The 25,683-nt window shown below is 52.4% G+C and overlaps 7 protein-coding genes across 7 annotated transcripts; 2 read left to right on the plus strand and 5 right to left on the minus strand.

Moving 5' to 3' along the window:
* Positions 1-666: 666 nt before the first annotated feature.
* ACET3X_006440 (uncharacterized protein) lies at positions 667-3,825 on the minus strand. Its single transcript, XM_069453276.1, has 6 exons — positions 3,257-3,825; positions 2,983-3,145; positions 2,801-2,931; positions 2,549-2,752; positions 2,145-2,499; positions 667-2,050 (listed from the first exon to the last, which is right to left on the minus strand). Exons 1-6 carry the CDS (start codon positions 3,577-3,579, stop codon positions 935-937), a joined length of 2,292 nt encoding a protein of 763 aa, XP_069305208.1. The 5' UTR covers positions 3,580-3,825; the 3' UTR covers positions 667-934.
* A 137-nt stretch (positions 3,826-3,962) lies between these two features.
* ACET3X_006441 (uncharacterized protein) lies at positions 3,963-4,332 on the plus strand (the record flags this gene model as incomplete). Its single annotated transcript, XM_069453287.1, has 3 exons — positions 3,963-3,970; positions 4,020-4,150; positions 4,199-4,332. 3 exons carry the CDS (start codon positions 3,963-3,965, stop codon positions 4,330-4,332), a joined length of 273 nt encoding a protein of 90 aa, XP_069305209.1.
* A 3,148-nt stretch (positions 4,333-7,480) lies between these two features.
* ACET3X_006442 (uncharacterized protein) lies at positions 7,481-11,742 on the minus strand. The gene has a single exon (XM_069453297.1). The coding sequence runs from the start codon at positions 11,442-11,444 to the stop codon at positions 7,563-7,565; it is 3,882 nt and encodes a 1,293-aa protein (XP_069305210.1). The 5' UTR covers positions 11,445-11,742; the 3' UTR covers positions 7,481-7,562.
* A 538-nt stretch (positions 11,743-12,280) lies between these two features.
* Positions 12,281-14,167, minus strand: ACET3X_006443 (uncharacterized protein; the record flags this gene model as incomplete). The annotated part of the gene is made up of 3 exons (XM_069453308.1): positions 12,281-13,070; positions 13,167-13,428; positions 13,684-14,167. 3 exons carry the CDS (start codon positions 14,165-14,167, stop codon positions 12,281-12,283), a joined length of 1,536 nt encoding a protein of 511 aa, XP_069305211.1.
* Positions 14,168-17,079: 2,912 nt separating this feature from the next.
* On the minus strand, positions 17,080-19,451 carry ACET3X_006444 (uncharacterized protein; the record flags this gene model as incomplete). The annotated part of the gene is made up of 5 exons (XM_069453319.1): positions 17,080-17,101; positions 17,446-18,060; positions 18,128-18,955; positions 19,016-19,109; positions 19,166-19,451. 5 exons carry the CDS (start codon positions 19,449-19,451, stop codon positions 17,080-17,082), a joined length of 1,845 nt encoding a protein of 614 aa, XP_069305212.1.
* Positions 19,452-20,544: 1,093 nt separating this feature from the next.
* ACET3X_006445 (uncharacterized protein) lies at positions 20,545-21,681 on the minus strand (the record flags this gene model as incomplete). Its single annotated transcript, XM_069453330.1, has 3 exons — positions 20,545-21,422; positions 21,472-21,543; positions 21,606-21,681. The coding sequence occupies 3 exons, from the start codon at positions 21,679-21,681 to the stop codon at positions 20,545-20,547; spliced, it is 1,026 nt and encodes a 341-aa protein (XP_069305213.1).
* A 537-nt stretch (positions 21,682-22,218) lies between these two features.
* Positions 22,219-23,132, plus strand: ACET3X_006446 (uncharacterized protein; the record flags this gene model as incomplete). The annotated part of the gene is made up of 2 exons (XM_069453341.1): positions 22,219-22,450; positions 22,507-23,132. The coding sequence occupies 2 exons, from the start codon at positions 22,219-22,221 to the stop codon at positions 23,130-23,132; spliced, it is 858 nt and encodes a 285-aa protein (XP_069305214.1).
* Between the last annotated feature and the right edge of the window lie 2,551 nt (positions 23,133-25,683).

The following is a 25,683-nucleotide window of genomic DNA, read 5'->3' on the forward strand; positions in this document are numbered from 1 at the left end:
GGCTGTTTCTACTGGAATGAAGCCATCAGGCTCATTGACGGTTCCAATGTCGCGTAGACTTGGATCAGCCCCACGAGATAGCAACGATTGAACCATGGACGAGTTATCGTTACGTATGGCACAATGTAGCGCAGTTCGGAGTGACTCGTCGCGACCATTGATATCGAATCCGCTGTCTAGCAAATCGGAGACCTTGGCTAGATCATCGTTTATGGTTGCTTGGTGGATCGAAACATTGTGCTCAAGTCCACTGCCATGGCCCTCTTGGGTACTGTCAATCGGCCAGGACATCATTGCAATGTCTGGAATGTAACGTTTGCTGGCGCAGCCACTAGTGTGGTGCTTTTCGAACGGGCGTAGCGAAAGTGTCGTTGAAGCAAAGCAGTACAGTTACAAGCGCTGCGGGTGGTTGCCTGCAAAGTACTGGACAACTCAAGCTTCGCCACAACGATGATTCGCTTAACCCATGCAGGATCGGCACGCCAACTAGGTAGGGCTTATGATAGGGCTTGGGGTATGGCTTTCTTATTCTCTTCTCGTTCGCATCATGTAGCCTATTCATACGCGGTGGTGCGTGTGGGACGAAAAAAGGGTAGATCAATTCAACTACAAGACCAAACCAGTAAGTCATTGTATCCAAATACTCAAAACGAAGAATCATTTCTTGTCCAGCAATAAACGAGAATATTGTACATCGTGAGCTTTGGTACTCGTAGAGCTACACACGCGCTTCAGCTCTGCTCCAGCCCCTTCCTTTCCCATCGCCCTGATCCCGCATCGGCATGTATCTTCTGCCTCCCATAGAACAACCCGCGCATGAACACCATAAAGTACACAGCTGTCATGAACTTCCAACACGCGAGTCCAAAACACAAAGCACAAAGCACAAAGCCTCCTTTCCTGCTCGAAACCCGTTCTTTCCCCCATACCATCTCTAAGAAACAGCCTTAACCTCCAACGCCCCATTTGCACTCTCCTTCCCCACCCCACTCTCGCCCTTGACCAGCGTCGGCAAACTCACGCCCTTCTGCTGCTGTTGCTGCTGTTGTTCTCCGCCCTCCTCCTCTTTCAAAACCTCCGGCCTCCACCTAACCAACAATTTCCTCGCACTCGGTTTCGCCCTCTCATTCTCGCTCCACATCTCTGCGAGCACATCAACCACCAACTTCCTCACTGGCGGGCGAAACATGTACAAGTAATGCAGACAACTACATGCTAGATCGATGCGCTCAGGGTCTTCTGCCATCTTTTTGAGGCGGGCGAGGATATCCTTATCGATTTGCGGTATCTCGGACAGGAAGCGGATGATGATCTTATCGGTGTGTTCAATGTAAGGTAGGATGCCGTCGAGGAGGCGGAGTATGCAGCGGTGGTAGTTCCCGGATGAGGACTTTGTAGATGGGTAGTTGTGACCATTTGTTGCGGTGGCGGAGTCTCCGTCTTCTTCGCCAGCCTGGGCGAGGACCATGTCGTTGTACCATTCTTCATTGAGCCAGGAGATGGCCACGTCGATGCGGGATTTCCAGTTGTAAAGTATGTATTGGTACAGACCGTCTCTTACCATGTCGCTGATGCGGAGACTGCCCTTGGCGCTTTTCACCGCATACTCGTCCTTGATCCCATCTTCTGGGTCGTCTAGTCCGACACTTGCTCGTGTAGCGAGTCGGGAGAGTATAGTGACCCAGGCATCTCTGTTGTAGTCGGTGGCGGCGAGGCGGTTGAAGCCGCCCTTTGCGACCTTGCTCTTTTGCGTCTCATCTACACTGCTCAGCATGCCGAACGCTCGATGTACGGTCATGTCACCGTACTTCTGAACATCCTGTGCTGATAACGGAGGTGCCTCGGGTAATTTGTAGGGGGCCAAAGCGCTCGATGGTCCGCCGTATGAGGGAAAGGGGTTTGAAGGAATGCCGTCGAGCTTGTTGATGAGCTGCTCAGCATCCTCAGGTTCAAAGTCAGGCTCGTATTCCTCTTCGTCTTCTGCGGCGGCGGGTTGTGCGGGTTGGGCTGCAGCGGTCTGCTTCAGTGTTTGATAACGGGCGCGGACGGCCTATGCAACGTTAGCAAGTGAATGGCTGGCGTGTTCCGTTGCTGTTCAACAGCCACAGGTATGGCAGTCTATGAAATGGGAGGACATCACATACGCTGATAGCTTGTTCGAGCTTTTGCGGGTTCACCGACTGCAGAACAGGCACCACTATCCTTAACAATTGCTCAGGATCTCTGAAGTTTTGTACATCAAAGTTTGCAGTGCTGCCTTCAGCATTCAATGTGTACAGTTGCCGCCAGCTCACTTCGCCAGGCGGTAGCGGCTGAACAGATGGCGTGCGACTCGGAGGTTCAGCGACCAACCGTTGCCTCTTTGCTTGGTCAAGACCATCTGTTGGCTCACTGGGTGCAGGTCGCTTGCGATTCGATTCATCAAAGGCTTCCACCCGTGTGCGATGCATGCGTTCCAAGAACTGCTGTATCCGTCCGTTGACGGGGTTTTCGGGATTCCTATGGTCGTGAGAATCAGCAGTATCATGACGTAGGAGGACAGACACACCTCTTTATGATGTTCACAAGCAGTGCCCTTGTTGTGCGCTCAATCGACTTCATGATGACCTTGTTCTTGGGCGTCATGGGCGCGTTGGCAAGCTTCAGAGGGTTGAAGTTGAAGACACTGTTCAAGATCTTATTTGCAGCATTGGGTCTGCGGTGAATAAGCATGCCCAAGCTGTTGAGGGTTGCAGTCACGAGCAAGCCGTCACTATTCTCTGTTAGAGGCATTCCGGCAGTCTGCGACTGTCTATCTAACCTGTGGTCTCCGTGTATGATATCCAACAACCTGTCCAGCAGTCCATGTCCTTCAGCCTCGAGGCTCGCGTATGGTATGAGGGGGTGGTCGCGGGGTACGAGAGACAGGGAGATGTCGTTGTGGTCGGCGCGCTGCGAGGCATCAGATGGATGTATATGGGCGAGATGAGGTGTAGTATTTACCCTTGGGTCTGCCACGCCTGGTGTCTGGACTAGGACGACTTGCTGGAGGAACTTGACGCAACATATGCGCACACCTGGCGCGGCTGTGTCCATTCGGCGCAGGATGTTGGTCTTGATGCCGGCCATGAGCTGCCACTTCTGCGCATCGCTGGGGTCGGAGACACTGGCACGTGCAAGTATAAGAAGGTGTTCGCATGGATCAGGCATGGGGATCTCAAGATGCGCATGGCATATTTGACATGGGGACTTCTATCTGAGGCACGGGATCACTTACATGTGTTTGTAGACGAGCGGGTACACGCTCGCGGCCGCCTGGATGGCGCTCTTGATGACGCTCTTGTCTTCAACATTCTCGAGGTACGCCTTGAGGGTGGGCAAGACAGAGGGCGCGCTCTGCTGCTTGACCTCCTGGGGCCATGTCGGCGATGCAAATGCCTCGGCTAGGAAGTCGGCGCCCCAGCGCTGTATCTCGATGCTCTGGTCTTCACTGTAGCCGATGATGGGAAGCACGCCCGGTATGATGGTAGGATAGTATCTACCGTCGCCTAACGCGAGCGACCGGGCCGACTCCATCTGCTGGATCGTCTGTGAACTCATGGCGGTGGTTGATGGCGAGTGCACAAGAGACGAGCTGTGTTTCTTTGAAGGGGTGAAGTGGTAGTGACGCTGATTCACGCGCGCAATGCAGTCAAACTAAGCGCGCGACACAGCCCAGTATCCGCCGTCAAGGGCACTCCCATTCCCAGCAATGCTCACAGTCAGAAAGGCGTAAAGAGCGCGTGTGTGTGAAGAAGAGAAGACGTGGATGCGCGAGGGGTGGTGTTGAATACAGGTGTGGATGAGGTGAGTGACGCGCAGTGTTCGCGGCAGTGTGCCATGATCTGCGCCTGCCCGCCAAGGCCGCCTAGCGTGGTGGAAGTTCACCACCGCGGCGAGACGTCCTCTCCCCCGCAACAGAGTTCGAGTCTCAGCACGCCAACATGGGATAGTAAGTCGAGCCGTGCGCACAGCCAGAGGGTGAATGCTAACGCCACCAGCAAACCCTTCCGCTCGACCTACTATGACGACCGCATGCGGGCATCGCCGGCTCTGCTGCGAGCCCGAGCGCCGTACCTGATCAAAAACACTATCACCGGCTTCGCTATCTGCTCGCTGGTTATCGGAATCTGTACGGCTCCTGTCTCCTCTGCCTAGCGCACAGACTCACGCTCCACAGACACCTACACCATCAATGCCATCTCCCAGGACGAGTTCGAGGATGTCATCGTTCCAGACAAACCCATGGAAAGGACCACTCAGCCACTTGGCACCACCCAAGCCCTCCAGCAGGCCGTCGAAGCGCGCAAGTAGCGAATCGTGCGACCGTGTATATCGCTGTATAAGAGTGTATGAGCATTGGGCAGGCGCTATAGGAATTATTCGGGAAATACCACTTTTTTTACCATCCAAAAAGATTCCGCATCTGCTTGGTACTCGCAACCAGTCGCGCAGATGACTGGCCCACCAATTTCTCATTGGATACGTGTTCCCTTCCGTTCGCTGCTTGTGGCTCATGATTGATGCCCACGTATCGTGACTCGATTGCGGCCCACATCATTATTACTGTCGCCTCATCTTACCGATCTCGACTTTGTTCAGCCAGTAGCAGACTCCGCCTGACTACTCTTGGATTACCAGTCTCAACGTCATAGCGGTTCTTAACACTGCAGCGTGACCGTCGCGACCATGGCGAGGTAAAATGCGAAATATGAAAATTTCAGTGGAGTGCCTTCAACTTGCCTTTTTCAAGTCGCTCGTTCACTAGCATATTTATGCTCTCTTCTTGAATCGCTTCCCTCTAATCTCACTCAAAAGCATTTTAGACTTGCCCTCTACGCACCACTTCGCATCACCGACCATGTCGTCTATCGCTGTCTCAGACACGCATTTTGATCGCCCCAGCGCGAGCAGTGGCAGCACCGGCAGCACTGGCAGCTCCACCCTCCGCAACGCCGATGTCCAGACCAAGCACAGGTCTTCTATCCGACGCTGGCTGCACAGCGTCCGCAAAGCTCTCCTGTCCAAGAGTCTCAGGAAGCATCTAGAAATTTCAAGCGACAAGGAACCTCAGCTTCATCAGATCATCCTTTCCCCCGCGGCCTCAGATCAGCATGCCACCGACATCGAACCTGCTCGCGAGATCCAACCCGCTCCCACTTCAAACCTCGCTACTCACACTCAAGAAACCTTTTCCATCCCACCTTCCGCTCCCGCCTCCGTTGCCCCTTCTGCTCCCGCCTCTGTTGCTGCCTCCGCTCCCTCTTCGTCCAAATCCGACTGGTGGGTGATCGACGACGAACCAGCAGCAGCTGGCCCATCATCTTCATCCACTACCGACTGGTGGGCACTAGACGACGAGTCAGCAGCAGCCGGCCCTTCATCTTCATCATGCAGTGCCAGCATCCTCACCAACAGCTCCAGCATCTTTACCAACAACACAATGTCGGCCAAGCCGGCGAAAGCTAAGCGCTCCCGCAAACCCCGTGGACCTATTATGATCACGCCCACCATGTTGGACAGGCTCACCAAGGATAACAAGAAGCACCAGGGAGCTGCTGCAGCCCGGGAAGCAGAGGTCTGGAAGAACAGCAGGGGAGGCTCTTCGTCGACTCCGCGTGTCAACGGGGTTCAGGCGAGTCCTATGAGGTGGTCGCAGGACTAGCGGAGTGGACGGGATTGGAGGAATGACTGGTGGAGCGGCATGTATGTGGTCTTGTATGAATTCTGTGAGGTGTAGACTGACTTGGTTGTGTAGATACTCGAATCCATGTCTTTACTGTATTCCTTTCTACTGGGATTTTGTTAATTTGGGAATGGGTTTTGGCTTGTTGGATGATATTCAGCAGACTCATGCCGCCCTGTCAGGTGGCAACTAATAGATGCAAAGTGCTCTACATCTGAGATATTAATATAGAAAAGCTCAATCTTACATTTACAATTACTCTAGCCTACTACAGTGTGTGAAAATCTCGCGAAAGACTACGCATCGTTTTCTACATCTAGCTAAGCTCTTACACTACACCTAGACCACCCTTACGGCCTCTAACTCTAGTAGTTTCTAAATGTTATTGAGCTTTGGCGACAACTACACTCTTCACATCCCACCAACTTATGAACAGAATATGGTTTCTCAGCTCACACATTTCCACACAGAAGGACGCGTCAGACAACTACGAACTTTCGACATCGAGATTTGCGAACATGTCCAACGAGGTGTTGCCGAATACACTATCAGCCAATCGTTTACTCCATCGACCGCAACAACAACGAGATTCTCCCAGAAAACCTGGATGGACTCATCTTCGCCATGACTCAGAAGTCAACTCCATCAGCGCAGTGTCCGCACCATCCACAGTCTTTATCACAGAGTATCCAGTCCTGATCATTGTCCCAGATCGCCCGAATATGGCCTTTGATAGAGGTGGTGGGCGCTGCTCGTCTGCGGGATTTGGGTTGGACAGATGGAGCCTCGAACATATGTTAGCGTCTACATAATACGTCTTGCTACGCTAAGAGATCTTAAACTCACACTTGCCGGATTCAACGGCATATATATCACATTCTCAATCGCAAGGTTTGCTTGAGCCAACCTTCTCGCATGGAGGGATGACTTCTTATTGTGATCTTCGATAGCCTGTTTACTTGCAAAAGACCTCTCACATACATCGCAGCTGAACATGGTGGTATGGGATGATGCGTCGCCGTGTTGCTCCATCGCCTTCTGGCTACAAAATATCTGCTCGCATTTAGCGCATATGTGAGCACGGCGGAGAGCTGCCTTGTTGGAGCCAGTGTGGTTCTTCAGCGCATTCTTAGAAGCAAACTCCTTGTGGCAGACTGGGCATGGATTTGCCATGGCGAAATGTATTTTGTGAGATGAGAGATGGACGGGAGAAAGGTAAGGTATTTGGATATGGAGCCTACCCCGCTTTGTGTAACCATGATTGTTACCAAACACTCCTGGGATCGAACTACTATGAAATGGGAACCGGATGGAAGACTTGAATCGAATAGTAGCATGAGTTTAGTGAGTGGTTTAAATTGCGACTTGCCTGATAACACTGCTTCCACGGTAGAGCGGTGAATCAAACAAACCTAGCGAATCAAACCTTGCCAAGCATGGCATATGCCGGGTATATATGGGTCTTTGTCCCATCTTAGTCAGCTCCTTAGACTCAATACATCATTTCAAAAGAGTGTAAAGTCGTTTTTTCGGGCTCCTGCGAGGCCCACTGTGTCCCGATGATCATTGGATTTGAGCTTCGGGGTCAATACATCATTCATGACCCAACATATCACAATTGCAGTAATTAGAGCCGCTCCGACGACGACGACAGCGCTGCAAACGACTGATTCTTCATTGTTGCATTCTAATACAGTATATGCCTGGCTTATGCAAAGACAAAGTCTACTTAGATCGAATAGAGAATAGTAGTTTTCTTAACTTTTACTCATTACTCCTACTAATACAATAACCTCTTGTAACGACAGTCCATTTACAACACTATCGCACTGTACCACTACTTCATTTTACTGAATCCTCAAACAATTTCATCACCCCCAGCCCGGTCCTGACTCTTACCCACATCATCCACCAGCTCTTCCAATCCCTGATTCACCCTAAACCCCACGCCAGGCACCCTACTCCTCAACGCCAAACTGCTACAAACCACACTCACACTACTCAACGCCATCGCCAAACTAGCCCAAACAGGATCAAGCCTAACATGCTTCCTGCCAGACTCTTCCATCGCCATCCCTCCTTCCATCCCAATCCCATTATGATGCATATCCATACTCTTGCTTCCACCCGTTGTAATAGGAAACAAGACGCCAGCAGCCACGGGCATAGCAACGAGGTTATATACAAGCGCCCATCCGAAATTAAAGTATACGCGGCGGAAGACTACGCGCGAGAGATCGAGGAGCGTGAGAATAGTTGTGAGCCGCGAGTTGATGAGTATGAAAGAGGACGAGGACAGCGCGATATCGGAACCGGAGCCTATTGCTATGCTGAGATCGGCCGTGGAGAGCGCAGGCGCGTCATTGATGCCGTCGCCTACCATGGCGACTGTTGCGCGTTTTTGCTTGTTGGATGCCCGGGCCAGGAACGGAATGTGGAATAAGGACTTGTGAGACTTGGTGAGCGTCTGCTGGAGGTACTTGATCTTCTCCGCTTTCTGGTCTGGGAGGACACCGGCAATGATGTTGGAGGTTGGGATACCGACTTGGAGACCCACGGCGTTTGCGGTGGTTTGGTTGTCGCCGGATAGCATCCACACGTCTATGCCGCGTGCCTGGAGGGCGGAGATGACGCCAGGTGCTTCGGGGCGGAGTGGGTCGGCGATGGAGAAGGTACATGCCAGCCGCCATGTAGAGGAAGTTTGGGTTTTGGTACCGGCGATTGACAGAGACTCTGAGTGACTTGAAGGCTCCGCGGGCTGAGTGACACCTTGATCGCTGTTCGGTAGAAACAAGGCGACTAGAGCGACTGACTCTCCCTGAGACTTCCACTTCTGCAGTGACGAAGCATCTTTGTCGAGAATAGGAACGTGGTGATCAGCCATGAAAGCTTCGTTGCCAATGATCGCGGTGATCTCTTGACCATCGATTCTAAAGGTACCCTTCAGACCCTTTCCTGGAACCTCATCAACGTTGACCGCAGAAGGTGTATCGTGAACTTCCTTGTCACAGAAAGAGACAAGTGCTCGAGCGATAGGATGATTGCTGTTCTCCTCCAGCGCCTTCACAATGCCCAGCACAAGTGCAGCATTCTGGTCGTCAGACAACCTGTGATCCGTTACTGCCGGATCGCCACCTTGTGTCAAGGTACCTGTCTTATCGAAAACGATACAGTCCAATGAACTAGCTTCCTGAAAAGCTTCACCACCCCCGCGTACGAGGATGCCGTGTTTGGCAGCCAGACCGCCCCCGACGAAGAGCGCAGTTGGGGCGGCAAGACCGATACCACAAGGACAGGCGATGACAAAGACGGCTATGGCGAAGCGGAGAGACCAGAGCGCCCAGCCACCAGCACTTTCATTTTTCCAGTCGCTGGGTATCGCTCCGGTAGTACCAAGAATCAACCAAACAAGCCAGGTAGTTATAGCGGCAGCAATGACAAAAGGTACGAAATACGAGGTAATGGTGTCAGCGACACGCTCAACAGGTGCGCGGCGCGACTGCCCTTCTCTTACAGCATTGATGATCTGATCCAGCATCGAAGTACCAGATACCGTCGTGACTTTGATCTTGACTGGAGCGCCTTTGTTGACAGTACCGGAAAAGACCGTGTCGCCTTCTACCTTCTTGACCGGTCGCGATTCACCAGTCAAGCTCGATTCGTCAAAGTTCGAGCTTCCTTCAATGATATCTCCGTCAAACGGCGGCGAAGTGCCATTATGGACTCGGACAACATCACCAATCTCAAGAAGGTCAGTGACGATCTTAGTGTCGCCCTTCTCTGCATCAACAAGGACAGCCTCGTTTGGGCGGAGCTTGCCAAGCGAGGTAACAGCATCCCCCGTCTTCGCCTTACTGTAAGCTTCCAGGAACCGACCGATGAGTAAGAACATGGTCAGGAAGACAACCGCGTCAAAGTATGAATCGTTCATGGAGCCAGAAGACTTCTTCGTCGCAGCCAAGATGAGCTCAACAATAGACGCCAGGTATGCGATCGTTGTGCCGAGCGAAATGAGCATGTTCATGCTGCCGAAACGTGTGAAGCGATGCAGATACGGTGTTCGGCTTCCAGGTCGCCACATCGATCTCAGCTCCTTCAGTGCGCGGCGGTGGAACGTGTCAGCGGCGAAGAAGTAGACGGGGGTAGAGAGGATGAAGAGCGCCCAGCTAAGTCGGGTGACGTTGCCTGCCCACATACTGCCCATGAGGTATCTACGTATCGGGTTCTCAGAGCTGATCAAGCTCATGAAGACGATGCCGAGAACAAAAGTGGGGATGGCAACTATGATGCATAGTACAAGACGGAATAAGATACGTGTCCGCTCTAGCGCATGCATCTCGCGCGCTCGCTCTTCAAGAGTCGGAGGATGGAAGACCGAAGGCTGGAATGCAGGGTTGAGGCTCGTGATTGTTGCGAAGACATTTCGGATCGTGAATCGAGGGGGGTTTGGTACGTATCTGATGTGAAGGATGGGTTGATTGAGGGATATCGGTGGGTCCTCTATCAAAAGACTCTCCTCTTCCGCAAATACTTCTTGCAGCTCTCGTGTGATGTTGTCTGGGCAGTGGTGACAGAACATACCATCTATGCAGATTGCGACAGAACGTTCGGTGGTCTCGGTCAACGTAGTTCCTTCTTGTACAACCTGATCCAAGGTTGCAGTGTAGCCGATATCTTCGATGGTTTCCTTGATCTCAGGCAGATGCTCTTTGCCTCGAAAGACGATGGTCGCACTGTTCGAGATTAGGTTGATATCGACTTGCTCGATCCATGTGAGCGGTTGCAGCGCTTGGTTAACATTTCCAACACACGCGGAGCATGTGAGACCTCCGAGAGAATACACTGCGCGCCATCTCTCGGTCTCTTGCATGTTCGCCGCTCCCGTTCCTGATGATGTGCTCTGAATCTCCTCCAGCTTTTCCACTGCAACGTCGAAACCGCAATCTTCAATCGTCTCAACAAGGTCCTCGCACTTCTCCTTGCCATTGAACACGACCACTCCGCTGTTTGTCAAAAGATTGACATTGACCGACTGGACCCATGGATGTTGTTGGACCGCGTGGGTGATGGCTGAGACGCATGAGCTGCACGTCATTCCTGTGAGAGCCAGCGTTGCCTTGTAGACTTGTGAAGCGACCTGTGAATCAAAAGCAACGAAAGTCTCGGAGGTTGGCGACTTTGGTTCGGACCACGCAGTACCATCGAAACTATCCCTAGGCGAAGACGTAACGACAGGCGCAGACTTGAATGGCAACACCCCTTCACTATGCAAGATAACCCCTCCACCTTCTCTCTTGCATTGCTCGCATTGAGCAAGATGTGTTTCTTTCTTCTTCATGTCGTCGTGCGGACCGTCGAAGTCTGCACCAGGACGCAGCCAACTGTTCACAGCGCGTTCGAAGCTCGTATGCCACTCGCCGCTCGTCCCCTCTGAGTTCTTGACCCCAGCCGGATTCCTGACCGCCTTGTTATCATGAAATACACTATGTATCTCGAATCCAGCAGCCTCAAGCGAGATCGTGATGTCGTCGACGTCAAGGCTTGCGTCGTGGCGTACAACCACTGAGTGCGACACGATAGAAACAACGACGTCTTGTGGCGGGGGATCGAGCGCGCTGAGAGAGGCCTGGATACCATCGACACATGACGGGCAGTGTAGATTAGAAATAAAGCATGTCGTGGTGATAGTGCTTGCTGCTGCCGGGGAGCGCAATTTGGGTGACGGTGCTGCGGGTGACATGGTGCCTGGCTCGGGTCTTGAGTGACGACGGCTATGCAATATCGATAGTATCAGGACGCCTCAGTCGATCGGGTAGATGAGGTTTTCGCTTGGGTGACAAGCGTTGGTAGTATTGGGCACGAGTTCTGGGGAGTAGCCAACGACTGGCCTCACGCAATCAAAGCAATCAAAGAAGCGACAGGGCGTAGATGAAGAAGGAAACGTCCAAGGCAAACATGGCATGATACCTAGATCCTTTACATATAAGTGAAACTCCATTTTTTCGAGCGGTTTCTGCGTGATATGTCATGACCACCTGCGACTGTGATGCGATGTCGAAAAGCGATGACTGGCGGCCGCACAAGTCGCGCAGTCGCCACGGTTCCACGAATGAGGTTTAGCGCGTCGCCGCACAAACTGCGCAACCCACCCGTCTGACTCGCCACGTCATATCGTTGGAAGACAAACCGTTGCGCAAATATGTGCATGCAGAGTCAAAATGCAAACAAAATCTTACTTTACTCTCTAGTGATGGCGTGCTTCTTAGCCTATACTACATCAGTGTCAGCGTGTCTCCAGCCACGTGAAAACAAGCTTATTTGCAGTATATTCACCTAGTGAAATATATGCCGATGCTATACTTGAATGCTGGATTAAGCGTGAAGGGTGACCCTGTGTTTGGTGTGCCTGCTCAAATTGGGACACCCTTGATGATGTACTGACGGGTTTGAGATGAATACATGGTAGTGCGAGAGTATCTAATTATTGCAGTCTGTAGATGAGTCTAGCTCCCGCTCGCCAGCGTGCCTCCATATTGATCAAGTTACCCTTCGAGGCTTCGACGACACCATCCCCATTCAGGACCTGGCCAGATTCTGCCGAAGACCAGGCACACTGACCACTGTAGCCGCCCCATCCTCACCAAGACTAATTACCATCTCATCCACCAACAAACCACCATGTAGCCAGGCCCCATGACTGAACCAAGTATAGCAAGCATCTTCAAAGATACCCGTGCTGTTCATATCGGAAATGCCCCGAAACGCCACCCGCCAACGGTTATCTGCCCCGATGGGATAGATCCTGACGTCTGCATCAACCGCATCCAGCGCATCAGAACCAAAGAACTCGACCCACGCATCCGACACGGCTTTGCCACCAGTAGTCCAGCTCTTCACCTTGAGACCTGGACCATCATCGACCACCAGTTCGATCGCCGATTCACCACTACCATAGCGACCCGCATAGTTTTCCCTGGCCTGCTCCCGTCCCACGGTGTCAAAATGCGGGACAGAGTAGCGCACAAGGTGGTCGAGCAGGGCTCGCAGCGCCGGATCGTCGCCCACACCAGCCACGTTGACGGTGTAGCCGAGCTGGTACTCCGGGATGATGGCTACGTAGGCGTTGTAGTATCCCTGTCCGCCGGGCATGGTGTATATATCGACGGGTCTCTCTCCTGAGTCAAGGCCAAGGCTTGTGGGACGCAAGACGGTCCAGGGCATGCCGACAGCCTGGCCTTTAGAGGAGGAGGTGAAGGAGGCGGGCTTCAACCATTTGGCCATGTCGGTGCTCGAGAGTAGCTCATTGTTGAGGAGGCCTCGAACAAAGCGGGCGAGGTCGTTGGGCGTTGAGAACATGCCGGCAGTCCTGTGAGCATAGGCGAATTAGTACGGATACTCGGTCCTAATCAGGAGGAGAGAGCAGTCGGGTATAACTAGACTGCTAGGGTCTGAGCTGACTTACCCGTTCCATTCCCCAATGTCCTGAGTACCGAAGTGATCGACCTCTCCAGGTATGACCATCAGCGATGCATCCTGACTGTCCAGGCCAGTCGCCGAGCTTAAACCTAGAGGGCCCGCGATGCTGTCTGCGATAACGTCTCGAAGCGATTTGCCTGTGAAGGACTCGATAGCGTAGCCAAGGATGACGAAGGCATAGTTTGAGTATGCGGGAGTACGACCGACGGGCCATACATAGTTGCTGACGAGTGCTCCTTCGAGAAACTCTAGGATCAGATTCAGTAAGGAGCGTAAACAGTAGCACGCTTTCAAGGAATGCTTACCCGCTCGAGTAGCGCATAGGCCAAGTTCTATGGAATTGCAAGTAGGGAAGCCCTCAGGGACAGTGGCGTTTTCCGGCAAGCCGAGTTCGCCTTGTAGGAATTCAGGAGGTCCCCGAAGAGAGGTGTCAAAGGCGTAACCTAAGTGCGAGGAGTCAGCTATGGTCTTCTTGGATCATTGTCCTCCAGCTATAGCCTTACCATCGCGCGGAGCGCCAGACAGATGGCTGGCCAGCATTCGCAAAGTCGTGTTCTCGAAGTTCTTCGAGCCTTCAAGCTGCGGTACATGTTTGGAAACAAGATCGTCTATGTCCAGTCCTTCCTGGAGCAACGCAGAAAGGACGGTAAACAGTTTCGTCACCGAGAAGATGCGGTAGATTGTGTCGCCATTGACCTCGCCGACGCCAATTGTGGTATTGACGTTTGGTGCAGTCCAATGGTACTCAAAAACTGTATCTTCAGTCGTGGTTATCGAGACCGAGTAGGAGGTAGAAGACGTGTTGAAGAGAATCGCTTCCCTGTTCAGCCGGTCCAGTGCAGCCTTCAGTGGCTCAGGATCGAATTTGGGGGCGATGGAAAGATCGGGGAGTGGCAATAGTGGGATGCCTGCTGGAGAACAATACTCCGTGGCTGCTGCAAGACTCGCGTACGCGAGTGCCGTTGTTGATAGCAGATACTGTTTCATGTTGTGATCCAAGACAGTGAACAATATAAACACTCGTTAGATGTGAGGAATGTATGAAAATGGTAGTAGAAGATGATGAGGGTTTGGTAGCTGCTACAACAGAGCATGCGTTGAGCTTATATACTACCTATGCTCCCGTCCTGCTGCAACCAGGCTGAACCATTCAAGTAGATGGCTGAATGAAATCTTAGCTGCGATCATAGATACTCGTCTTACCAACGTCGACGCTTGGGTTGTACCTTGCGATCTCGTTGTCCCATGCCTTGGCTACCTGATAGCCGACAAAAGGGTCCCGAGGTCGCGGATACCTCCTATAGCAGCATAGTTTTTTCTAGCGTGACGCACGTAAGTGCATAGCCAAGAGTCCGTAGGTATGGAGAGATGGCTCAGCTTACCAAAGTCCTCGGCTCGGATTCCAACATTGGTCGTCGCGAAATGGTACGTAACAGTGGTGCCAAGTCCGCTGCGCCGTGATCGTCGTGCTCAGATGGTATACCAGGCAGAAGACTCACATACTTGCGCACGAAATTTCCATATCGCGACAACCACAGTACCACGCTGAGAACCACGGAATAGCGGTGACTTGGACAACAGACCTAGCGAAACAAAACCAAAGCTATACATAGAATTAACCGTTCCCCAAAGACTCAACCTAATAATTATCGCGATATAGTAGGCCTCCAAAAGACTGAAAAGCGGCTCTACACTCTTGCTCAGATGGTATATAGCGTGCTTGCTAAACCCCCGGGTATCGAGGCCTGCGATGTTCGACCCATCTACACGCTTGCCAAGACTCAATGGGCACTATGTTCCCCAAGACTGTGGCACCGGTTGGCCTATATCCTCCGGACAAAATGCCAGCGTCACAGTGCGAAAGTTAGGCGTGAACCACGTCGTACCCAGTTTACATACGGCCATAAAACACCCACCATAGCTAAATGCCGCAGACCTCAAAACAAGTGCTTATTAGGGCGTCGGTCAGGCGATCCGCCAAGGCTAGAGACTGTTCTTGTCCAACTAAGCGAGCCAAAAGAGCCTAGCTGTTTTCAGCAGGCGTGCTCTGCATGTATCGAAAGTTATGATGTCATGACCTAGACCGATTCTACAGTAAGGCTCGCGAGTCTAGGCTCAATCTTAAATGTAACGGCCGTCACCTGACACGATCGGACGATCTCCTAGAAGGATATACTCTTCTATGGATGAGAGCACGCAATGGACTCAAAATACTGAACATATAACTACTTGTCGCGATAATTCCAACACAGTCTTAATAGTACAAACCAGCACGTCTGCACCTCTTTAGATAACCCTACCACACCCTTTCTACCCGCAAGTCGACACACCTTAGGCTTAGCCAGGTCCGACGATCGAATCTGCATCAACATATCTACAGAAGATCTACCGCTTTACCAGAACCCCACCAATTGCCTGATCTACAGCTATGGTGGCTAAATAGCCGACTGCACGATCTTAGTCTACCCCATCGCGAGCACGTCCATCTTCTCCTTCCTTCGCCCCATTATCTGCCCTACCAGCACCACCGCATCGTATTGCCCCCCTTCTTGTCCCCCGCGACTGCTTGCCTGAGCAAACTTGCTTATGCTCTACAGTATGCCCACGTGCAAGATGTACACGATGCTAGCAAAGCCCACTCCTGTCCCTAGCGCCAACGTCGCTATAATTATCCTACCCCTCTCTACCTACTCTTGCAGCCAGTACGCCCGGTTTACTGCGGCTGCGTAATAGTAAGCGCATCTTAGCTCCTTTGCGAGCTTCTCGCACTGCTTCTTGCTCTTACAGTACACTGCTACCTTCTGTCTACTCCGCCGCAGCTTCTCTGCCTACCGCTTACAAACAAGCAGCGCTGTCTTCTTGAGCTTATAGCGTCAACGCTACAACACAAGGTACTGCGCGTCTGACGAACTCTCGCCGTAAAGCGAAGTTGTCACGAGCTGGTGGTCCGTAATACAGCCCTTGAACAGCGCCACCAAGTACCTTCTCCTCAGCCTGGCCACCGCTCTCAAGCTGTCTCGAGATGTCGCCATTGACACCTTGCCCATTCGTAGGATGGTTCAATGCCCCTGCGCTCCAACCTATGCTACCTAGCAATCCAGACATACGTCTGCTCGCTGACCTCGTCGCCATGTACATCCCTGTGCTCAGCATCGCCGGCACGACCCTTGCTCTAGAGCTCTGACCTCGACGTCTTTGCGTTCGTACTCGTCGCTCTTGAATATGCCAAGGCGCCAGATATTGCCGTCTGTCAGGCCCTCGACTAGCGTGCCTCGAACCTCACTCTCCTGCGTCGAGGGAATGACGACGTGGTAGTGAGCACCCTCGACGTGGCGGCGCTGGTGCGCGGACAGGATTGCGGGGCGGACGGAGAGCGGCGCGGTGCAGGACCGGCGGGGCCATGAGGGTGCCGTAGAAGAAAGCCGTGCGCGACATGGTGCTCGAGGCCGAGGTGTTGGAGCGGCGCGACGGCGGCGAGGCGCGTTTGCGGTGCTGGTGGGCGTAGAGCGACGTCAGGTCTACCTGCACTGACAACCTTGGAAGTGGTGACCATGTGGGGTAGGTAGGAATGGCGATATGGGTTAAGGTTAAGCTCAGCGGCCGCTAACGCGCCACCCATGCTTGGTGCCACAACTTGGATTGCGCAGTGACGCGGATGAAGATTCTCCTCTTTGTGTTGACAGCATCTTTCCCATCCTGGCGTATTAAAGCAGGGCCTGATTAGCTTCCATCGTTGGACAACGGCGGGCCTGGAGCTGAGTCAGGCCCTGCGCCCTTCGCTTACTATCAAGAATCAAGGCCGACAGAAGAGAGGTCGCGTAAGGGTCATAGAAGGCAGAAATGCCTGATGAGCTAGCTCAGCCCTCCTAGAGCATTGAGACATCCGCCATCCCAGGCTCTCAGTACATGTCATGGCCGCTTCTGGATATGTCGCAATGTCTGCATCGAAAACAAAAATCACCATCCAAGGACAAAGAAACGAAAACGCAACACTATCTCAGCATCGCCAACTGCGCTGCCACAGCCCCCAAAACAGTCCATGTAATCCCCTCGCAGCTCACTTCAACCCACTTGTCTTAACATGCTCATCATCATCATCCCCCTCCCGCCCGGACGACGAATCCCTCATCACGCCCGAAACCCCCCTCTCCGCACTCGCCATCTCCGCCACTGGTCTTCCCGCCAATTCCCCTTTGGTATGCATCGCCACCGTGTCTTCCGTCCCTTCCAGTCTGCGATACACAGGAATAAAAACAACATAATACCTCGGCATGACCAGGCCGAGCAGGACAACAATAATCGTTAGTATCGACAGAATGAACCCAGCAATCATCATAGGATCATATCGCAGGGTATGAAACTCCGGAAACGCAAAGCTGAAAATGATAGCGAGAACAGGTCCACTGAGGTACCGTAAAAGGAACGGCATGAACGCTGGTATCTTCCAATTCTTGCCCTGACCAACAATAACGTTAAGATCTCTCCGTAACTGGTTTCCAGAGTAGAAAGCCAGGAACCAGAATTTGCGCACGTACGGATTCGCGTTCCAGAAACTCGGGGCAGACGCATCAGGAGGCCGTGCGACGATGACGGCGATAATGGCCATGAGGACATAGAACCCGATTCCTGCTCCGGCGCCGGCTCCGGGCTGGCCGATACCGTGCGCAAGACTGATGCCGAAGATTTGGCCACCGAAGAAACCAACGTTGTAGACAACAAAGGCGGGGAGGCCGGTCTGATCGACAATGTCGTGCCAGCGATAGACGGTCGTGGCGCTGGATACTTCGCTCCAGACGACGAAGATGAGGGCTACGTTGTTGACCCAGCGATCAATGCCGTCGAGGAGGTAGTAGCCAAACTCTGTGCAGTATGGCAGACACCTATCACCGACGTGAGTCAGTAACGAATTCATAGCAGCGCAGAGAAAAAGAGAGTGCAGGTGCTTACATCAAGAAAGAAAGCACCGTCAGCGCAGTCACAACAACCGGCCTCGAAGCCTTTGTCATACCAGAGTCGCAGACCAGCGTAACCACAACGTCGAGCATGACGAAAGCGGAGCTGAAACCGAGAACAATGAGCGTAAAAAAGAGAAGCACAGCCCAAAAATTCGCTCCAGGCATCTGCAGCACAGCTTCCGGCAGCGTAAGGAACCCCACGACAAACGCACCGAGACGGACGCCATCCTGCGGCCACCTCCGCAGGTACCCGACAACGCCAAACACGGCGAACGCAGCAAAGTTCTCGAACAAGACGTTGCTGCCGCAGATGAGACAGGCATCCATAACGGCGTTGGCATGCTTCGTGTTGTAGCTCGCGTACGACGTAAAATATCCGAAGCCGATGCCCGTGGAGAAGAAAACCTGACCAACAGCCGTCTGCCAGACAACGCCCGAAGCAAGCTGATCGCTCCTCCACGTTCTCCACACAAGGTCCACGCCCTCCCTCGCATTAGGAAGGGATAGCGCGCGGCCGACGAAGATGATGGTAGTGACAATCGGTAAACCCATTGTGAAATAGACGACGCGACCCGTCATGCCGACGCCACGGAAAATGGAGATCCAGATAAGAAACCAGACGAAGATGCTCCAGCCAACTGTCTCGCCAATGAGAGCTCCGTTGGGGTATCCAGTGAAGGAGAGGACGGAATTGCCATCTGCGCTTAGACTTCCTTCGTTGATGTCGCCGCGCTGGAGGACGTCGTTGTAGTAGAAGTCGTCGATGCGGTTGGTCCATGGCAAGGGACTGGTGAAGCTTTCTTGGAAGTATCGCATGATCCTGTGTGGTCTAGGGTCAGTACAGCTCTGCGTGAAGCTCGTGCGAGAAGTATCTACTTACCAAGCCAGGTTGACAGTAAAGTACTGGACGACAAGGAAACTGACAATGACAGGCCCCATGCCAACGCCCTTTAAACGCGCGTTTATGTTGTTGACTAGCAGCAGCAAGTTAGTTTATCACTTGGTATGGATTCGCTAATGGGCGTCTTACAAGCAATCACAGTGCCACCACGGTACGCCTGACCAATAGACACCTCCAAAATCAGAGCTGGAATGGCAATGAGAAAGACGGCCAGCAGGTACGGAATGAACCATTGAAGGCCATAGTTGTTGTAGAGAACACTAGGGTATCTAAGCAGGTTACCTTGTCCTGCACAACCTCCCATGGCAGCGAGAAGGAAAGCTGCCCTGGACGGCCATTGATCACGACCGTCTTCACCTTGCGAAGCAGGAGGCGCTAGATAGTTGCCGACCTTTTTCAAGAATGGCATTGCCATCTTGACAGAGGCGCCCTCTGGCGAGGATCAGAGGGGAAAACGTAAGGCGCTCGCCCTCGAGAAGACCGAAAGTATGGACAGCTGACTTTGATAACCGTTGGTCAACGCCGCTCGGATGAGAAAGGTGGGACGCGGTTGTAAGCTCAACGTCAGTGTCGAGGAGTGAACTACCTTTGTATCCTGTTCAGGGTACCCGCCCCACTACGTCCGCCAAGATTGTACCAAATCTTTTCAACCCACGTTCGGTTCATGGTGGTAATGGCTTGAAAGTGACCCTGCAGCTCCTAGGTAAGTTCACAAGGTTGAGCCGCCCCATCGTACCATTGGTGGTGTGGGCTAGGGTAACTCCGATGTTGCCCATTAAACAAAACAAGCTTTTATTGCAGGATGGGTCCTTTTGGTTCGTAAATCACTGCATATTATGGGTATAAACACGGATCTCGGTATGTTTGTCGAGGTGCGCCGTTGGGAGCCAAGCTTCCGCCGGCGAGGGTGTGGAGACAGGTTCATCGGCAAAGGCCTGGCGTACGTAACATGGTTGGGATTTGAGAGATCCCGACGAATTGTATTGGCCGTCATTGCCGACATCCGGATGCCAACGCTGGGCAGGTCTCGGTTCCGCCGCCGCTGTCACGTCACCATCGCTCCTTCGCCACAGGTCAAGTGCTTGCTGGTTGCTGAGCCACTCGGACCGATCTCAAGCTGCCTAGGTCTACAGAAATCCCAACGTCTAATGGCGTGCTCAGTAGGGATCGCAGGGCGAAGGTCGACTTCTGCGTAAAGAGACTTGAGCAAATCTACGCGCAAACAGTATATAAATCCGTAGCGGTGCAAACATCAGGCGTGCCGCGCGATCGGCATCATGTGGGTGACCTTCTCGTGCTATGCGACTGTGTGCCACATTTCAAGACGCGCTGACGGTAGTGGGGTGGCCCGGCAATTTGGGTTTACACGCGCCAGAAAGAATTCGGGGTGATCATCTCCGATGGGAACGTGATGGTGCTGTCAGCCACAGAAGCTATCAGCCACATCACAATCCCGTTCCGGGTTATGGTGAGTGGGGTAAACAAGCATGCCGTGTACAATGAAGCCATCAAGGGTCCGACTCATGCTGTGCTTCCCATTGAAGATATTTGACCGTAGCTTGCTCGGCTTCCAGCTCAGCTGCGAGTGTGTTGATGCGATGCGTCAGCTCCGTGATCTTGGCTTCTTTCGCCTTGACTGTGCTGCGCATAAGGTCGCGACCTCTCTTGTATCCTTCTGCATTTTTGCTGTGTCGTACTAGCAGAGTCCTGAGCTCCTTCTCGGTGTCTTCTGGGAGTGTCACGTTGCCATTCTTTAGCAAGTTAAAGACGTCTTTGGCAATGTCCTCATCCACTGTGTTTTTGAAACGGCCTAGAGTGGGTGTTTCAAACGAGGAAGACGGTGTCGCGACCTGCTGGCTGCCCTCCGCCTTGGCATCGGTCGCTGGCGTAAACAAAGCGCTCCCCGAAGTTGAGTGTTTCGATACGAACGGATTATCTGCCAGAGTCTTGCGCTCGGTTCGAGGCGTCTGTAGACCGTTCTTTCTCTGACTATCGCCCGACTCCATTTGCCAAGGTAACTTCTGCCTCTTCAGTGCTGGAGTTATGAAGTCGGTCGTTCGTCCAGCCTTGCTTGGCGTCTCAGCCGCAACCATGGCTTCATTGAGATCATCGTCATCCACCTGTCCGAGGCCGTATTCGTCGTTGAGAACATCTTCGATAGGTCGTGATCGCTTGCGGCTTGATGCGGACGATTTCGATTTGATCGTGTAGAGTGGTGGAGAGAGCGGGCGCCTGGAAGGCGTGGCTGGGGTGGTGGGAGCTGGTTTGGCAGGCTCAAGCTCAGTGCGAGAGTTTCTTGCGAGAGCGTTCTTCTCCCTTGGCTGTGCATCGTAGTCCCAGAGAAAGAACTTGCATTGCTCTTCCTTTGGCTTTTGGCAAGTGCGGACTGGCGTGGGTTAGAGAGCGGCTTGAGATACAAGTGGGTAGTTACTTACACCATTTGCCTTTGTTAGCGCCTTCCTTTTTAGTCTGGAAATGAACTGCAGGCAGGCGCGGATTACAGTCGCCTATCTGTTGTTAGTGATGCTCATGTTTGATAGACGCGTTGGCTTCAAGTGACGCAACTTACAGTGCCAGACACCATTCAAGAACTGTCCCTTGGGCGGTCCGCCGCCGCCGGTACGCCCACCTCTGAACGCAGACATGATGATGTTATGGGAGTGAAGGTCGCGATGATGTCAGTGTTGATGGGTCGCGGTGGGTGGTTGGCAACAAAGCGTCGGGGCTGGGGCAATCGGTCCGAGCAGCTCACTGAACCCTGACCCAAACACCTGCAGCGGGGTGGACCTCAGACACGGCATTCTTGGGGCATTCAACACGAACGCTCCACATAGCTCCCGTCGCACCTCGTATCTGACCATTCAGATACATATACACGCTGGCCTGGTAACGGGGTGTAGCTGCAATCATGCAGTCGTCCATCTCGGAAGTTTAATCCTTATCCTCCTCCTCTTGGCTGCATTCGGAGCTGAACACGCGGCCGCACCCGCCCATGTTCTCGACCATGAGACTATTCCATCTCCCTTTCGGCATCCGATCCCGCTTCCCACACGTGCTTGGCTGCCCTTTCCGAGTACCACCAGCCGCGATAATCATGCCGTGTACGGCTGTATAGACGCTCCGAACACCCAATTCTTCTGCTCTCCATTGCACCAACCTAGGCTCATCGCGCGCGCGCCACCATGCTGCTCCGTTCAGCCCGAAGGATTCCGCCGTCGCTCGTCCTTCTCCTCGTATTCCTCGTCTTCTTGGGATGGCAGCTCAGTCAAGGCCCGAGCCATGAGGAACCTCCCCCGCCAGTCGAGGCGGAACAGAAGCCCCACGAGGAAGAGAAGAAGCCACTGCGAATCGCCGTCGTGACATTTGTGACGGACCAGCGATCCTATCTCCACCTCTCGCTCAAGAACAAAGACCGTACGTCCAGCCTTGCGAACCCATCTCAGAGAAATGCTGACACAAACGCTGGGTAGACTATTCCCGACGCCACGGCTACGACTTCATCACCGACTTCGAAGCGCATTCCCCGCGGGGCCCTGTCTACTGGAAGTTCGACATGGTCGAGCGGCTCGTCAAGACCGCCAAGTACGACTGGATATGGTGGCTAGACTTTGACACGCTCATCACCGACACGGGCGTCCGAGTCGCCGACATCATCACCGACGAGCTAGACAAATCCGAGAACCCAAACGAAGTCGACTACATACTCACCCACGACTGCAACGGCTTGAACCTCGGATCCTTTGCCGTCCGCGGCCACGACCGATCCCTCGAGTTCCTCCGCCGCGCCCTCGAACTCCGTGACGAGGCTGAGAAGAGCCCTGACAACAAACATTACAGCGAGCAGGACGCCATGGTCGAGCTGCTAAAGGAGGAGCCGTATCTGAGCAGACATATCGTCGCGCCGCAGTCGAAGCTCAATGCTTTTCCAAGGGATATACCGTGTTTTGAAAACGAAGAGGGCGAGTGGAAGCCAGGCAAGTTTCTCTTGCATTTTGCGGGCGCATGGGCGCATGTCAAGGGCGAGGATCCTACGGGCCAGCTTATGAAGAAGTATGAGGGTAATATTATTTGGGGCGACTGGAAGGAGTTTTACTGAAGCCGCGTCTGGGAAAGGGTTCGGGTATGTTGGCGTTTGGACATGGACACGATATCCGGGGTTTCTACTCTCATGATGAATCATCTAATGCCGCTTTCGGATGTTGAATGAACTATAGCACGGTTTCACGTAGGAGTTCAAATAATGCGACACGTCCATCCATGATGATTGATCCATCACATGCCGTTCAAACCTCCCAGCGTCTCGCACCCCTCGCGTTACAAACACCACAGCCGAATCGCACGCACACCGCCAAACCGCAAACATTGAATTTTGCAACGTCGAGTTTGTACAGGAACTGCTTCTTGCCAGTCATGCGGTGGTGCAGCCTCCGACATGTCACTTGAGAAATCCATTCATTTTCAAATGCCACATATAATCGGTTTGGCTGTTTTTTGAGCACTTTCGTAAACGAATACCAAGTGTCCGTATGAACCATGTCAACACTAGATCCACCACAGACGCAACTGCTTTGTGCAGGCCGCCGGTTCCTTCTGCTGCTCATGTGTCGTCGTCCGGTTAGTTTCGAGTGAAGCATTTGATAATAGGTGTGTAGAAGTAACAATCCGCAAGACAAGGATTATGTAGTCTTGAGAACCATCTAAGCTGTGTTGTCTCCTTCTTCCCCGTCTCGGAACATAGCTCGCGTACGCTTTGATTTTGCTTCACTCTCGCTCCACCCATCCAATACGCGGTATCGCATTTCAATCACTCATGAAAATGACAGTATGGTCTTTGAGATATTGTTCAACGCGGTCGGAGGAAACAACGGCAACATTAGTTGTTCCAGAGTAACTTTGAGAAAGAGTCGGCTATATTTTGTCTCATCATTCTCCGGGACGACATCAGGAATACAATTTCTGCTTTTTTGTGATAATTATCGGAAAAGGTTCGTGTATGACCGTGCGGAAGTCAACCCGGCAGGTGGCCCGTTGGGAATGGGTCGTATAGACTCGTAAATGTGAGATGAACAACAGCGACGACATTATCATGAGCCCCTTGGTATTTTTTGAGAACAGAAGCCAAGTGTAATTCCGTCATCGCCTTGTCAGAACACCATATAGACAAACTTTTGGCCTTTTTAGTAATATAGGAAAACGTGATGATATAGAAAGGAAGAAAGAGGGCAGCGAAAGGGTGCTTTTATACACAGTCCGGGACGGTTAGCTTAGCAGAAGAGTCACTGTAGCATCGTCTCTGCCGGTTTTCAGTGTCAATCTCATAACGCTTCCAGTCGCGACATGAGCCAGTAAGTAGTCGGCTTTGATCTTTGCATCCACTCAGCCGCTCAGCAAGATTGCGACATGTCGGCTTTGATTCCAAGGTTGTGATATCCGCTGGTGTAGGTGCGCGGTACTCATCTCAAGTTGTCCGGCAGTTTTTTTGGAAGGTCTAGAGAACCAGGCCAAACAGGGAAGAACATTGGTCTTCTCATACATATCTTCCGGCAGAAGAACAGCCATGACTCCTTGCCAGACGTTTTTTGGTTAATAAAAGAAGAGGGTGTGTGGTAGTAAGGAGCACTGTAGCAGACTCGCATTTATATCGATCCCTGGGCAGCTTGCGTTTAGCCTGGCGCCCGTGGACTCCAAATCAGACGTTTCTTGTTGTGTTTTAGGTCGAGCAGCATTTCCACGAACGAATCGTTGTTTGTTGCAGTTTTCAAGCATCTTTCTGGCAGTCTCGGTCATAAAGGCGGCATGCTCACGTTTTGGTGCTTCGCCTGTGCTATGCGCATACTCTGTGCTGTCCCCAAACGTTTGACAAACGGAAAGAGCAGCAAACATCGAATAACCTCTGCTTCATTTTGGTATAAGAACCTGCCGCGCGAGGTAAAGAGAAGGAGTCAGAGGACTGATCCGAAAAGTTCTTTTATGCCACATATTAATGGTTTTCCGCGAAGGAGCATTTAGAGCCACTGCCAGACTTTCGAAATCATTTCGTGATAGGGTAGTGTTTCTGGACGTGCATATCCTGTTTTTTGGTGGTGGAATCCGCATGCGCATTTTTAGGTGCGTCTCCAAGGTGTCCTAGTCATTCTTTGACCTTGGCTGTATTTCAAATCTCGAAGGGAAAGAAAAGACCATGGATTTATGTTCATTCCGTTTTTGGAAAGACCTGTCAAGTTTTGTGGTGTAAAGAAGGAGTGGTTGAAGACCGAGACGAGAGATTTATATAGGTAGGAACCGCTCCAATTACCCTTTCGACATCGGTGAGGTACGCAGTGTTTTTTTGTTGTTTTAGATAAAGCCAACCACTGGATAGATCTATGTGTGCGTGCGACATATCTGTGACCCCCGCAAAGTTTTCAGGACTCAGAACGCCTAAACGTAATCTTCCAAAGTCATAGAAGCGTGCATGTAAAGTCCTTGATTCAATTTTCTTTCTTCGAACATACAGAGACGTTCTCATGTGTTTCAGCGAACTACGGAAACAGCCGAAATACCGATCTTAGAACATTCGACTTTCCCAAGATCCCATACGTGATTATGCCACGCCGTTTTAGTGCTTCGCGAGTTGCGACTATGAGGAAAGAAGCCTGACAGGGTTG

This window comes from Alternaria dauci, chromosome 6 (assembly GCF_042100115.1).
Source record: "Alternaria dauci strain A2016 chromosome 6, whole genome shotgun sequence".
NCBI classification, from domain to species: Eukaryota; Fungi; Ascomycota; class Dothideomycetes; order Pleosporales; family Pleosporaceae; genus Alternaria; species Alternaria dauci.

Bases quoted from the DNA above. Each gene is read 5' to 3' on its own strand.
- ACET3X_006440 (XM_069453276.1), bottom strand. From the start codon at position 3,579: ATGAGTTCACAGACGATCCAGCAGATGGAGTCGGCCCGGTCGCTCGCG. The intron at 2,932-2,982 runs GTAAATACTACA...GATGCCTCGCAG, and splicing joins CAGGCGTGGCAGACCCAAGG to CGCGCCGACCACAACGACAT. The intron at 2,051-2,144 runs GTATGTGATGTC...AACGTTGCATAG, and splicing joins AGCTCGAACAAGCTATCAGC to GCCGTCCGCGCCCGTTATCA.
- ACET3X_006442 (XM_069453297.1), bottom strand. From the start codon at position 11,444: ATGTCACCCGCAGCACCGTCACCCAAATTGCGCTCCCCGGCAGCAGCA.